The sequence below is a fragment of the Peromyscus leucopus genome, chromosome 9 (genome assembly GCF_004664715.2).
Source record: "Peromyscus leucopus breed LL Stock chromosome 9, UCI_PerLeu_2.1, whole genome shotgun sequence".
In the NCBI taxonomy this organism is placed as follows: domain Eukaryota; kingdom Metazoa; phylum Chordata; class Mammalia; order Rodentia; family Cricetidae; genus Peromyscus; species Peromyscus leucopus.
Window position 1 is genome coordinate 5609336 of NC_051070.1, and position 15180 is coordinate 5624515.

The window sequence follows — 15180 nt, forward strand, 5'->3', positions numbered from 1 at the left end:
AGCTTCCCCTTCCTTAGCTAAGGAAGCTCTGTTTGCAGTGTTTAAAAACTATAAAGCATTTTTTCTTCTCTTCTAGTTATCTAGAGCATATAAGCAATCTGATACAGCGTGTTTGTGTAAACAGAATTAGAACATTTATCTTTGTTCTCCCTATTTGACCTTCAAAAAGGCCAAAAGTACAGTGAGCCATCTGATTTTATAGCAACATAACGACTTATATAAGAACAACATTTCTCATAGGAATGTATCATTGGTAAGTGTTGAAATAGTCATGACTAGATATGAGATGATAAAGAAAAAAAACTAAGATAGACTTTATGTAGTGAATACAAATCTGGGGTGTGGGGTACACAGGAGGCATATGGTAACTGGGTTAGTACCTTATATACGCAGTTGCCTAACATAGTTGCTTCATATATATATATATATATGGAATTTCATATCCTGGCAACCCAAGGAACCTTAGCTTAGTGGACTTTGAAAAACAACATTCAAACGCACTCTCTGAATTGTGCCATGGATGGACTCCAAGCACTCTGAGAGTTCCAAACTCTGATTAAACAAACAGAAAGGACCACAGCCAGGCAATCACCCTTCCAAAGCCATTACTCAGACTGGAAATGAGTACTTCTGAAACACAAAGAAGCTCATGAAATCAATAATTTTTGTTTTGTTTTTTTGTGTGTGTTTTTGAGACACAATTTCTCTGTGTAGCCTTGGCAATCCTGGAACTCATTCTGTAGACCAGGCTGACCTCGAACTCACAGAGATCCTCCTGCCTCTGCCTCTTGAGTGCCACCATCCCCCAACTCTAAGGGCCAATTCTTAAACAGCCTAACACTAAGAAAGAAAATAAAACAAAATTAGTAGCTCACATTTTAAAAATTGTTTAAAATGATATACCTAATCATCTTACAGATTCAAAAGGTTGCAACATCTTTTTCACCCCAGCTGTGGCACCAAGGACACAATGGAGAATAAGAAGTAAACAAGATAATTTCCTAAGTGCCATCTGATGCGCCCGGAGAAAGGGGCGATGAGTACAGATGTCAGTAAGGCCTCCCCGCGTCAGTCACGTCTGGTAGAACCAGAGTAACAAGGGCTGGAGAGTGGTGCTCAGTGACACATGCCACAATCACATCCAGGCCACAGAACCTGCGGCAAATCTGCTCTGACCACGCTCAGCTCCATGGAAACCAGATGAGGTTACAGACAGTAAGAAAAGTGAGGACAGACAGAGGACACGCACAAGACAGATCAAACTGCAAGCCCCGGAACGACGAACTTTAGATGTTCATGTGAGTAATAAAAGAAGCCTCTAGGATTGGCTTTAGCAAGAACTGAAGGTCTACTTTATATTTTAAAACATTACTTTGGCTGCAGTGTGGAAGGCAGATTGGAGCCAGATATGAATTAGAAAGAACTGTGGTGATGTGAACTCAGGATGTTGGATATATTACGTAGACTGATTTCATATATGCTTTCAAAAGATAATCTATCTATCTTGCTGTGCTGATCACTTTTTCCAACAAAAATATATTAACACACTATTTATATTTTTTTAATTAGAAAAGTAAACTGAGGAATATGTTTTGTTTAAAATTATCACAGTTGTAAATCTTTGATGAGGTGGCTCACTTGAGTAAAAGGCACTTGCCACAAACTGTGGTTACCTAAGTTTGATCCCTGGAAAGAGAAAACTGGCTCCTACAAGGTGTTCTCTGACCACCAGAGGGGTACCAGGGCACATGCACAAGCATTCCTAAAAATACACCAGTAAGAATAAGTATTTTGATTTGTTCAAAAGTCATGAAACATTGCTGAACTATAGTTTTGAGGTATAGAATAATGATCAGGTAACACAAAGCATGTGGGTAACACAGTTTTTAAAACGTTAAGTCGTCTCTGTTGTGTAGTCCTAGGGATCAAACTCAGTTCTTACACACTAGGCAACTGCACCACTCAACTCCCCGCAGCCTCGTCTTTATCTCTTATATGTAGTTAAATATGTATAGATGACACAATAATATTTCTGATGTGTTTCAAAATATTCTATAAGTACAGACAAAATAAGATCAGCAATGAATGAGTTAGTAATTGTTGAAGCTGCAGGATGGATACATAGGTGTGTAGTAAACCATGCCCAACTTAAAATTGTCTAAAATTTCTCATAATAGTTTGTTTTAAATCTTTAAAGGGATAGGGTTGGAGAGAGGAAAATAGGCACAGACAGTAAATTTGTATCTTTAAAAGGTAATTTCTAATATAAATTGTACCCATAGCATTTATACTTCCTATATAAAATAAAAAAGATTACACATCACTAATTCAAGAGAATGACATGTACAAAAACTGTGGTAGAATTACACTAGGAAATGAACCAGTGGTCAGATAAGGGTCAAAGCACTGTGACTGAGCTACGGAACAACCCTGCCTTCCGTCTCCAAATTAGAACACTGACATGAACAGTGAGGACAACGTTAGGGACATGTTGATCAGTATCCTGGTGTCATCAGGGAGAGGAGTCTTTGAAACAACATGATGATTTCAAACATTTCCTTTTTACATTTTCTCAGAGACACAACCAAATCAATGTTCTCAATTTCTCAAATGAAGAAGAGTTAAAGTCTGGGATAAACCACCAGGAAAATGAAGTCAGGCATAATGGTACACACTTGTAATCACAGCACTTGGATGGCTGAGTCAGGGGGACTGCCAAGAGTTCAAAGCCCTCTTGGGCTATACATCAAGAGTATGTCTCCAAAAAAAAGGAAAATATTTCCTGATCCATCCATACCAATGATCAAGAGGTTAAAATAACATGTGAAGAACTAAAAACTGACCGCATACTGTGTGTTTAGTTCATTAAAAAGTCTAAAATTTTCTTTGATACCTTTATAACTAAAAAAAAAAAAAAAAAAAAAAACTGAGGCTCATATAAATTATCAGTTCTACCCAAAGATTCAGAATGACTGCCACACACTCTATTTCCAAAGCGCATCTTTATTTTCCACAATGTATGATCCTTCTCATTTAGCACTATTTCAACACTGTAGGTTGATTCTTAAGTCCAGTGGGAGCGAAGAATACATTTGTAATGTCTTTGAACTGCTATGTCACATGATAGCACTCTCCCCCAAATATTGAGATACTCTTCCAATTAAATTCCATTTGCTTTCTAGGATTGAAAGAAGCATTTAGTTACGGCCATACCACCTGAACAAGTCTAAGCACATTTGAAAGACACATTTTGCATTTCTCTGTTCCTTCAGAATCAAATTTTGACCTGTATTTATAATTTTATTCAATCATATTTCTATTTGGTTATAACACCACTATCTCTATGAAAATTCCCATGATCCATCCTCTAACAATGCAGAGAAAATTATTATTCCTTGGGTGTACTTCGGTCACAGTTCTCCAATAGAACATGCCATAGTCTAAGAGTTGGGGAGTGATGATCCCTTTTACTCCCCGAAGGTCCCAACTCCTATCCTAACTTTCCTCCAAATCCTGAGTCCATGCTACAACCTTTCTTCTAAAACAATATTTTATCTGCAATATTTTCATACTACTGGGTAGTCACTCCAGATCCTCTCAAGTTTAAAGGCAGACAGCACACTTCAGGCCTACGTTCCCTGATACTGCTCCAGGCTCTTAACCATCCACCTCTCCTCCACTACTTTCTACTCTTACAGCAAAATGAATTGGTTATACTTTCCCTAAATATGTTATGTCCTCATGCCTCATGCTTTTATATTTGCTGTTCCATGGAACAGCCTTCCCCAACTGCCCACCTAGAAAATTCTTAGTCACTCATCAAGATGCTGTCCCTGGACTAGAGATGTAGCTTAACGGTGAAGGTGCTGGGTTCTAGCCTCAACACCACAGGAACAAGCCAACAACAAAACAGATCCTGCCCACAAATGCTGGCTCCTCTGCGAACCTTTGCTGCCTACCTTCCTTCTACCTCCTACCATACTTTGCATCCCCACACTCACAAATGCACATGCGCTTTGTCGTTCCACCGTCAACACATTGCTTGTCAGTTCAACCTGTCTCTCACAACTTTGATTCCCACCCTTATCCCAGCACTAATGAAAATCAAGTCTGAGAGCAGACTCTGTCACTTTTCCCCTTACATCAGAGTTCAGTAAATTACAGACGGTGAACACTTAGTATTTATTAAAGGAATTATTGGCCTTCCTACTTGAATATATTACAAGTCTTCAGAATAACAGAGTCTATAACACATACAATTATCAAATCAAACTGCTCAGAACTTACCATAAATGAGTCAAAAAGACACTAATGTTAGGGGATATTTTGATCACACTCTGACACTCCTGAGACTGCCAATAAAGTTTACCTTGAATCAGAGGATGGAGCTAGCTACTAGCTGACCAGAATTAGCCATTGAGGATTTTTGGAGGAGACAGGACATATAGAGAGACACAGGAAGTAGTAGGGAGGGACTTAGAAAGATCTGCAGGCCCTTTTTGGATTGAGGAAGGAAAGAGAGAGGTCACTGGTCACTTCTCTACCTCTTCTCTGATCAATCAAGTTTTCACTCCGATAATAACAGGACAAAATAAATAACTGCTTCACTTGTAGATTGCTGGCTGAGACAAAGCTAATAAATATCATGCAATTTCCAAATCAGCACTCAACAGGTTTCTCCTAGATAACTATCAATCATGGTTCAACAGTGAAAACAGGAAGAGTGGAGGAAATGGAATAACTAATCATGTCATTCACTCAAGACTGTGGGGAAAAAAGGAAAAAAAAAAAACAAAAAACCAAGACCCTTAATCAGAAATGGGTCAGTCAGCCATTTAGAAGTTAAGAAAGCTGATATAAGCCTCATGACGGAAGACTGGGGTGAAACAAAGTGGTGGAAGCAAATAAGAGACAGATATGTAAATGTTTATGATTGTTGCTAAAATAATGTATAAGAAAAATAACAGAATAAAAACTACCAAGCATTCTTTAAAACTGTGTTACTAAGGTTGAGGAATGGCTCAGGAGTTAAGAGTAGTTGCTCCTGACCACTTTCTGCTCTTGCAGAGGACCAGCACCTACATGGTGGTTCATAATCACCTCCAGTTCCAAGGGATGTAACTCTTCTTCTGACCTCTGTGGGTACAAGATATGTACACGGTATATAGACATACATATATGTAGGCAAAAAACATCCATACACATACAATAAAAATACATAAAGTCTCTCAAATGAATAAATGAAATTCTGTTACCAAGAGAACCAAAATACAATCCAGTAGCTTCAGGGACAAATGATTAATATTAGAGAACAGTAAAGGTACGAAGGTATGTTGGAGTGCTGAGGGGAGCCATCTAGTGGAGGGAAGGAAGTGATGACCAAGGAGAGGAACACTTGCTCTGACTATCCCTGAAATTCACTGGTGGAAACTTAATCCACTGTGGTGGGATTGCACATTTGGGAAGTCGGTCCTTAGTCTGTGCTGTCAGACATGTACTAGCGCCTCCTCAAAGGCTGCTGGGAAGAAGCTGGTCCTTTGTCCCTGAGACCTTTGCCATGTGAGCCACAGCAGTCAGCCTTTCGTCAGTGTGAGGATTCAAGAAGGCCTTTTCACATGCCTAGAATCCCAACCGAAGAGAAGCCAAGACAGGACACTGTTTGAAGCCTGCCTGGAAAACACAGCAAGTTCATAACCAGCCTGAACAACTTTTATTTTTAAAGACCAACACAGGTTATCAAGTGATGTAGGACTTCTCATAATCAAAACTACAATCAAGCTGAAAATACTTACACTGGGTAGTAATGGGGACAGAGATGTAGATAAACTAGGGAACTGTGTTGTGGAAACAAAGTGGTCCTATTTTGCTCTCATCTTCAACAAAACACTATCTAAAACAATGGGGCAAGTGAAGGCCTTGAGGCTGGCTCAGTGGGAAAGCTTTGCCACCAAGCCTGGTGAACTTGAACTTGATTCTGGAGCCCACACCATGTGGAAGAAGATGAGAACCACCTCCTAGAAGTTTTCCTCTGGCCTCCACACATGTGCTAGCACACAGCCCAACTCTCCCCTCCCCCAGTTCTGTTGTTAAGAATAAGGTCAGGGAGTAAGAGAAGGGGAATTTAAACTGGACTTGGCTATTTAAGGGAAAGAATTTAAAATAACGTTTTTCAAGAACAGACATACTGAAGAACTGTAAGAATATTAGCAACATTGTGTGTGCAGTTGAGATCAAGACTGTGTGTCTAGAATGAGACTAACAGTCAACTAACAGTTGTTCTTCTCCATCTGTGTTTAGCTCTTGAACTCCATGGGTCTGGAGATGTGCCAGGTAAGGAGAGCCAAAGAGCAGAGAGACATAGGAGTATCTGTAATACGGTAGCTGCAGCAATGGGCAGTTAAACTAGATAAGATATTGATACTTCCCAAATGCATGTCTCAGTGCCCTATTCTGTGAACTCTAAGGTAGACAATGTTATACCATATATACCTCATCACAGAGCCATATAGCATAACCTTTGCCGATTCCAAAACTCCAAGCAACAAACCCATCGTATTTATCTATTTTTAAAAGAGCCAGTTTCTAAAGACATGAACAGAAAAATAAACTTATGGTTGAAAATAAATGTATGAGTTCTGAAGGGCAGGTGACTGGGTTTCCCTGGGATATTTCTATGTAAACAGAGGTAAGCAGCTGATTAATAACTCAAAGAAGGCAGGTGTGATGGGGCATGCTCGTGATCCCAACACTCAGAAGGCAGAGGTGAGAGGATCACCACAGGTCTGGGCCCATCATGATCTACATATCAAATTCCAGAGTCCATCCAGACCAGCCTGGGCTGCAGAGTGAGACTGTCAAACAAAACAAAACACAAGAACAAATCAAAATAAAACACACAGAGAGACAAAAATCAATCAACCAATCAACTAATTAAAAGAGAAACTAAACCTAACCACAATTAACTTCACATGGGAAAATAAAGCCTACTTGCTCCAGGGACCTCGTCTCAGAAGCACCTTGTCCAACAGAACGGAAGCAACTGCAACTCCAGGCATTCACTGTGCTGTCGAGATGATGGAGAGCAGTCCTAGGCCGCTCTCATCTCAGCCAACTTTCTCGCAGCAAAGGCTGGCTGGAGAGATGAACTCAAACACTACTAACTCTATAATCTAGCTTGCTGAATAATTCAAGCCATCTGATTATATAAACTGTTTAAAATCATTCATTTAAAAAATTCTCTTCATATTTAACTTGTATCAGAGATTCTACAAAAGGTAAAATATACTCTTAATTTATCAGTTTAAGTAAAACGTATCTCAACCTTTTGTTTGAATAGATTTTCGAGTCTTTTCCCATGATGGCCAAAATATATGGATTAATCAGATTAATTCAGTGGAATTAAAAAATGAGTTCCTGATACAATTCAAGAAAATAAAGATAAAGCTATGGCTTTTTCAGTCTGTATTCATACTCAAGCCACTAAATAAGTCATTAGCAACAAACTGAAATATCTTATTTGTACTGTGAGAATGCTAAAGTAGATAGTAACGCCCCACCCCCCTCTCTGGTATCTCAGTTTCCGATCCAGCTCCTCAACTCCCTGGAGTTGGAGCTACAACTGGTTGTGATGCTGGGAGCTGAAGTCCACCCTCTGCAGGGCAGCCAGCACTCTTACCCACTGAGCCACCTCTCTAGTCCCTAAAACTTTCTTTCTACTCAAAATTCCATTTTTAATGCTCTAGATTTCTTTTCAAAGGCTCTTAGGAAGAGAATGCTAAGAGTCAGTCTTTCAGTTCATGATATGTGCTCTCCTTCTATGGATTACAACAGAAAACCTAGTTTTAAAGGGGTATTTTTAAGTCAGGAAAAAACCAAAAACAAACCTTAGTTAGGTTAATCATTAATATTATCTATAGTATGAAACTGTGCTTCACATTCCCTGTTCACATGAAACTCTCTTTATGTCTTCTCTCTCCAAGTCTTAGGTGCAGTATGGCACCACCTGACCTGCCTGCCTCCCTCAAAGCTGAGGTTAATGAACCCAGATAGAACTTATTCAAGAAACTGTAAGCCGAGCGTTGTCTACTTTGCCTTGATAACTCTAACACCAACTCTAGGGTCTAATAAATAGCAGACCCCGATTTAATTCCTACATATAATTTAGTACACCGTTGGCTCTCAAATGTGGTCATCTGGGATCCTTTTAAAAATGCCAATTTTCAGGTTCCACCAAGACCTACAAAATCACAAGTTCTGTAAATGGTCCAAGAACTCTTAAAAATCCTCCACGTGAGATTCTGATATATAGCTGGAGGACCACTGTTTTGGGAGAGACAGCATGTTTTCTTTTTCTTCCTTTTTTTTTTTTTTTAGACAAAGTATCATACTGTAGCTCAGACTGGCCTAGAACTCATGATATATTAACTCAGGCTGGTCTTAAATTCATGACAATCCTCCTGCCTCAGCCTCTTGAGTGCTGAGATCACAAATATGAGCCAGCACACCTGGGAAGAACCACTGTACTGAATCTGCTAGGAAATCACCTTCCTGTCACTTTCTATTGGTAACTTAAAATGCTTATTTTTCTCAGCTGTCACAACTTAGAAATGCTTGAAAATGAAGCTATCAATATTTTTCCTGGGTCCAGTTCATACAGAAGGTAAAGTTTATTTTTAAAGATTTTATTTACTCGTGTGTGTGTGTGTGTGTGTGTGTGTGTGTGTGTGTGTGTGTCCAGTGCCTGTGGAACCAGAGGGGACTCCAGGAGTTGGAATTACAATGTGAGCAGCCTGATCTGGTGCTGGGAACCCAGCGGTCTTCAGCAGGACCAGCAGGCACTCCAACCGTCGCTCCAGCCCCAAGATAAATTTTCATTAAGCTCTTAGAACACCAGTTCCCACGTGTGTAAAACAAACTATCACAGATCTCCACGGAATAAGAGATGGCTTACAAAACGGCTCTTTCCCTCCCCATCACCTGCTGTTTTACACAGGTAATACTCCTGAAAAAGCAACACTCCGCCTTTCCCCAGAGAGGAGCCATCAGTGCTTCCCAGACAGAAAAATTCAAAGTTTTTTTTTTACAGAAATACCACAGTAGATAAATGAAGTGCTAAAAGTCTTAGGAATCATACTGAGAATAGTAATTCGAAAGAAGTGACTGATCTACAAACTACTGGAAAAGGTAAAACAAAAGTATGCCTGTAACTGAAAAAAAAAATAGATACTAAACATAACAGACACCTTTCTCTTAAATATCCAAGCCATTAATAACTGAGCATGATTAGTGAGAGGATAGAACGAATTAGAAAATTCGAGAGACTTAGAATAAAATGACCTATATAGTAAAGTGGTCCAGGCCTTCAAATTCCAATCCCCTCCACTTTGCAGCTGGTTTCAATGTCAAATTATTGGTCTCAGTACTGTCACAGTACAAAATCTGACTTGAGGTTCAAAGAACATATGGTCATCAAGAAGCCAAAACAAACAACAATCCTACCTTTAATGGAGACGTAAAAACCACATAGCAAGATTTTTTAACAAAGAAAGAAATCCACATGCACCTTTGGGAGGGTTTCACCATGAGCTATCCCCAATTTCAGTTCCTCGATCCCCACCCCACCCCCATGGAATAGTCAACTGTTTACGTTCCTTAACTACTATCCCCCCTGCCCCACGACTGGGAATGAGTACAGGATCAGGGCCCGGGACATATGTCACTACAGCACTACAGCAACCAAGCTGGGGAGCAGTATTCAAGCTGGGGAGCAGTATTCAATGGGCATTTGGGGCTTCAATGCCTAAGTCCTGCCCGCTCACAGCCCAGATGGGACAGGCCTCTTGTTTTGCTATTCTGTTGGGAGTAGCCAACATTCCAGCCTGGAGGCCAGGGTGAAACGTAAGCGCTCCCTATCTTTTTAAGAAGACCCACCACCACCACCACCAAAACACACACACACACACACACACACACACAGCCTGGAGGCCAGGGTGAAATGTAAGCGCTCCCTATTTTTTTAAGAAGACCCACCACCACCACCACCAAAACACACACACACACACACACACACACACACACACACACACACACACACAGGGTGAAATGTAAGCGCTCCCTATCTTTTTAAGAAGACCCACCACCACCACCACCACCACCACCACCACCACCACCACCACCACCACACACACACACACACACACAAACACACACACACACACACCCCGAGCACACACACACACACACACACACCCCGAGCACGCACACACACACACACACACACACACACACACACACACACACACACACACACACACACACACACACCGAGGACTAGAAAAACGTAGCACCAGCATGAAGGAAAAACAGAAAGTTGAATGACGCCATGCTGGGAACTGTAAACCACACACTCGGAGCCCCGCAACTTAGGAGCTGGGAGCCGCGAGCCCCGCGCGGACTTCTCCCGGCTCCAGCCTAAGTTGCGCACCCGACGCGGGGTGCTCGGGGGGGATGGGACGGGACTCACTCTGCACCGGCCCTCGCCGGCCCCTGGCTCCCCCGCTCCGTCCGTACCCGGGACTCCTGCCAGCCGGACCCTGTGCCGTGCGGGCCGCCGTTACCCTTGCTCCCCGCCGGGGCGCCGGGCTCCCTCCCGGCTGCGCCCCAGGCCGCCGTCCCGGCCTCGCGGCCCGCCCGGCCCCCTCTGCTCGGCTCGGGCCGGGCCTCCGCCCGTTTGGCCAGCCCGGCGCCCGGCCTCGCGCCCCGGAGCGCCGCTCCCGGCCGGCACAAGGACCCCCGCCCCCGTCCCCAGCCCGCCCCGGGGCAGGGCGGGACTCACCTTCGTACTGCAGGTCCACCAGGACCAGCAGGAACGGGAACACCGCGCCCAGCCGGCTGCCCACCGAGCCGGGGGCCACCATGTCCGAGGGCGCCGAGGCCGAAGAGCAGGAAGGTGCGCGGCCCAGCAGCCCGCGCGGCGCGCACAGCCCGCAGCCCAGCGCCCGCCGTCCGCTCGCTGACTCCAGTCACTCTCCGGGCCTCGGCGGCGGCGGCGGCGGCTGGCGCCCGGAGGCGGAAACCAGCGGTGGGCGGGGCCCGGGGCCGCCACGCCCCGAGCGCCGCCGCCGCCCAATCGCCTTCCCCCTGGCCGCGGCGCGGCCCGGCTCGCCTGGGTCGTGGTTGGCGCCGATTGGCTGAGGAGGTTGACGCCCCGCCCCGGCTCTGATAGGGTAACGTGGAAGCACAAGACGAGGCTGCGTCCGCAGGTCGTGGAGCTGTCAGCGGGCTCCAAACCGTCGCCCAGGGCCGGGGAGGAAGCGGCTGCGGAGGCCGGGCTGCCGCCGCCCAGCCCGCATGCGCAGGCCGCGCGGACGCTCTGGGGCCGGCCCGGCGGCCCGGCTGGCGAGAGCGATCCCGGGCCCGCCCGGGCGGGGTGGGGAAAGAAGGTGCGGCCGCCGGCCGCGCTGGAAAAGCAAGCACGGTGCCAGGAAGCCCCCGGGACGTCGGGGCCGCCTGGCGTCGACTTCTTCGCTGACACGGGCCAGCTAAAGGGAACCCACATAGCCGCTCTCCGTGGGCGGGGGAAAAGTTTATTCCAGACAGCCCAGGCTGCCCCTGGGCGCAGCCGAGGAGCGCGAACGCGGCGGGGTGGGGTGGGGTGGCATGTGTCTCCTGGGTCATGGGAGCGGGGGCCTGGGAGGAAGGAAGGGGGCCTGGGAGGAGGGACCGAGATCATGGAGGAGTCCGATGTCCCTCTTAGCAAGTAGGAAACGCCTTCAAGCCCCGTCGGGCGTGCTGCTTCTGTCTAGGTGCCCCATCTTGGGAAGAGGAATTTCTTGGGGGACCTGGCACTTGTGAGTTATTCCATTGAGTCAGAGGTGCAAGCAGGAGCCGCCCGACAAGTCTCACAGCGGGTCCGGGCGGCACCCTTTTAAAGCCCCTAGCCCTTTCCTAGTCTCTCCGAAGAAACTTTCAGAATCACGCCCCTCTTCTATCGGGGTAGGTTGGCTAGCTGTGGAAGGCTTCCAGGTTTCCAGGCTCTAACCTGCCCTAAGCCAGTTAGGTACTGGTGTGTCCTTCAAATGCTTCGATACAAAACCATAGCCCATTTCTTGCTCAGTCTTCAGTAAGTTGGCAGTTTGGAGTAGACTTTTCCCTTCTTAACCCACTGGAGCTGCTGTTTGGGTTTCCTTACTGTGCCCGTTTCGTTCAAAGAGATAAGAACTTGAACAAGATCGGGTTCAAATTACTCAGTTAGGCTTTGGTCTGGCTGTTTCTTCTGTTTTGAACGCTCTGTATACACCAGCAATGTTTTACACATAATTAAACAATGTGGGTTTATCATTCAATGCTTTTGATACCTTAGTATTACTTCGTGCTTTAGAAGAAATCATGAATTATGGTAAATTTTGAAAGAAATAAAAAGGAAGGACATAAGGACATAACTGCTCCTAGGTATGGTAGAGGAGAAAATTTATTGTAGATAAAAGAGAGAGCATAGCCAGAGACAGAGATATCTGGGAGAGTCCAGAGTGGACATGACCAGACTGAGCCACATGAGGAGAGGGAAGAGAGGGGACCAGGTCCAGCAGCCAAGAGGGCAAAAGGTTAAAAAAAGAGGGGGAATGGAGGCAGGTAAGGAGAATGGCTGGATTGTATAGGGAAGAGCCTCTGAGGGAAGGGCAGCCCAACCCCTAGGCTGCAGAGTTCAGGGTAGAAGGCTGGGTATTCAAGCCATACCCCATAACAGGTAGGGACTGAAGGATGCTGGGAGAACTGGCCGTAGGTCGTCTTTGGTATGTTAAATAGGCACTTCAGTCCTTTGTCCCAGAGTTTGGGGAAGCTAACAAATTTGTGATTTCCAGAAGATACACTGTAAAGGATGGGGGAAAAGGTCTCTTTCTATTTTAAAGAAATAGAATGTAAAGGAAATAGTTCGTGGTTGGAAGAAATGAGTCCCTTAGGAGCTGTGGGGAACAGGGCAGTGAAAAGCACAAGGTTTAGGTTCAGGGAAACAGAGCTATTATATGTTATCCTATTCTGTAAATTGAGTAGGATCCTGAAACCTCAATAGTTTGAGGTTTTATGAAGCAGGTAAAAGTTCCGGTGAACTGTAATGTTGTGCAGATGCCGATCTGTTCTAACGGGAGCAAAATAATGAAGACACTTTAAGACTCTGTTAAGGTTTGTTTGTTTGAGCTACACACAGTTACACACATATCTCACAAGGTAAAGTAAAAACATGAGAGATGGTTTCATTGTCCTCAAAGATACCACACAAATGAGGCACTTCTGGCCAAGGGACCCCACGAAATGTTGACATATTTTAAAGAAAAAAAAAAAAACCTGTGTATTGTCCCTGGATGTTGCTTGTGATTCTGGCCTTAAGGAAAAAGAAGAAAAAGAAGAAGAAGAAAGTCCTAATGAGAGAGAATATTAAAGCAATATATTTGTATTACAGACTGAGAATAACAAGGGTCTTCTGTGCTGAGTGACTCGAAACATTGAGTTAACATCTAACAGTCCTGTAGTATGAGAACTACAGTGCACAGAGTATCCCTTGAAAAAGGTGATTTTACAAAGAATGTCTACAGATTCTCTGTGGCTGTGACTGACAAGGAAGGAAGGATTGGTTTTGGCTCACAGTTGAGGATGTCAGCGCATCATGGCAGGGAAATCGCGGCAGCGGCAGTAATGGGAGCCTATGGAATACTCGGGAAACATGTTGAATCGGGGCAGAGGCGGGCGCAGAGGCCCAGCCCTCATAGCCTGCGTTAGCCAGCTAGGCCCCGTGTACCAGAGGCTCCACAACCTCCCAGCGGCACCACTAGCAAGAGATGAAGTGCCCAAAGCACTGTGGTGACACTTCACGTTGAAACCACAAAGTAGCATGACTTTAGACAGAAGTATCCTCCCTCAGGAGCTGGACAGAGCGCATGGAAAGAACGAAAGCTCTGGAATAGAGACAGTCTTGGTGTGCTTTAAAGTTAGCAGGTTACAATATAACGAACTTGAACCACATGATGATGGGAGGTAGAACGCTGCACTACCTAAGGTGAGGTCACATCCTGATAGGCCCTTAGTTCAAAGGCCTGGCAATGGAAGATGCAATCAATACATGAAACTTACTGAACACCACAATTTAGCAACCCAGTGTGCTGAGGAGGAAGGGTGAGCCGATGAGGCCGAATGGGAACTGCGGCTCCCTGTGCTGCCCCTGCTTAGTGACACAAGAACAGCGTGCCCAGAGCTGGGGCTGAAACATAGAACTCAGAACGTGCTTTCCATTTCTCACCATCATGAACAAACACCATGTTCAGCTGGGTCGTTTTAAGTCAGGGGGTGTCTTGTCAGTGACTGCTCACTTTAGGCTCTTAGAAGTAGGTTTTAATCTTACTCTGTTGAAAACAGGAAACAGGTGGGTTTTAAGCAGAGAACTTATTGGACTGTTGGTTGACAAACATCTTAGGTTAGATGTGATCAGGAGATTACGCTAAGCAGAGCGGATGAAAGATGGAGATAATGGCGGAGATGGAGACAGAAGCCAGCTAATTGTAGATCTTACACAGAACAGGATGGTAACACAGATTAGATGGGGATCAGGACCATTGAAAGGATCAGGAACAGTGCCTACAATGGTCCAGGTAACCAGATGGTATCACATGCTAACATCTGGTCTGGGTAAGGGAAGACAAAATGAAAAGTAAGAGTTACCCTTTTTTTAGCCATGTTATGTTTGAAATGCTTCTTAAACATCCAAGTAGAGGTATAAAACAGGTGTTTGGAGGTCTGCATTTGGAGCTGAGAGAAGAAAATGGAGAAGAGGGATTCTAAAATCAGGAGCCATGTGAGTGAATGAGATCACAAGGTATAAAGAGAACCAAACAAAAATGGGGGGGGGCACCTCAACACTGGGAGAGCCGAAGGCGGGAAAACTGCAAGACTGACCCAGATGGAGAAGAAAAACAAGGAGAACATGGCCCCCAAGCCTGGAAAGTTAAAAGGTGGGTCTGCAAAGAGGAGGAATTGAGTTGAGAGGCTACAATGAGGGAGGGAAAGGGGGACTGAGGACTGGAGACTGAGACAGGAGTCAAGGAACAAAAGCCAAATAAGGGTGGGGGACACAAGGCAAGGGACAGATAGACAGTAGACAAGCCTCTTCAGTGTCACCCTTAACACTGGCAA

General features: G+C 44.8%; 1 protein-coding gene across 1 annotated transcript in view; it reads right to left on the reverse strand.

Moving 5' to 3' along the window:
* Dnajc3 (DnaJ heat shock protein family (Hsp40) member C3) overlaps nucleotides 1-11047 on the reverse strand; it is a 42019-nt gene extending 30972 nt beyond the window's left edge. Inside the window, exon 1 of the mRNA XM_028868217.2 lies at nucleotides 10835-11047. Within this exon, the coding sequence (XP_028724050.1) occupies nucleotides 10835-10916 (82 nt within the window). The 5' untranslated portion in view covers nucleotides 10917-11047. The remainder of the gene's footprint in view (nucleotides 1-10834) is intronic.
* Nucleotides 11048-15180: the final 4133 nt, after the last annotated feature.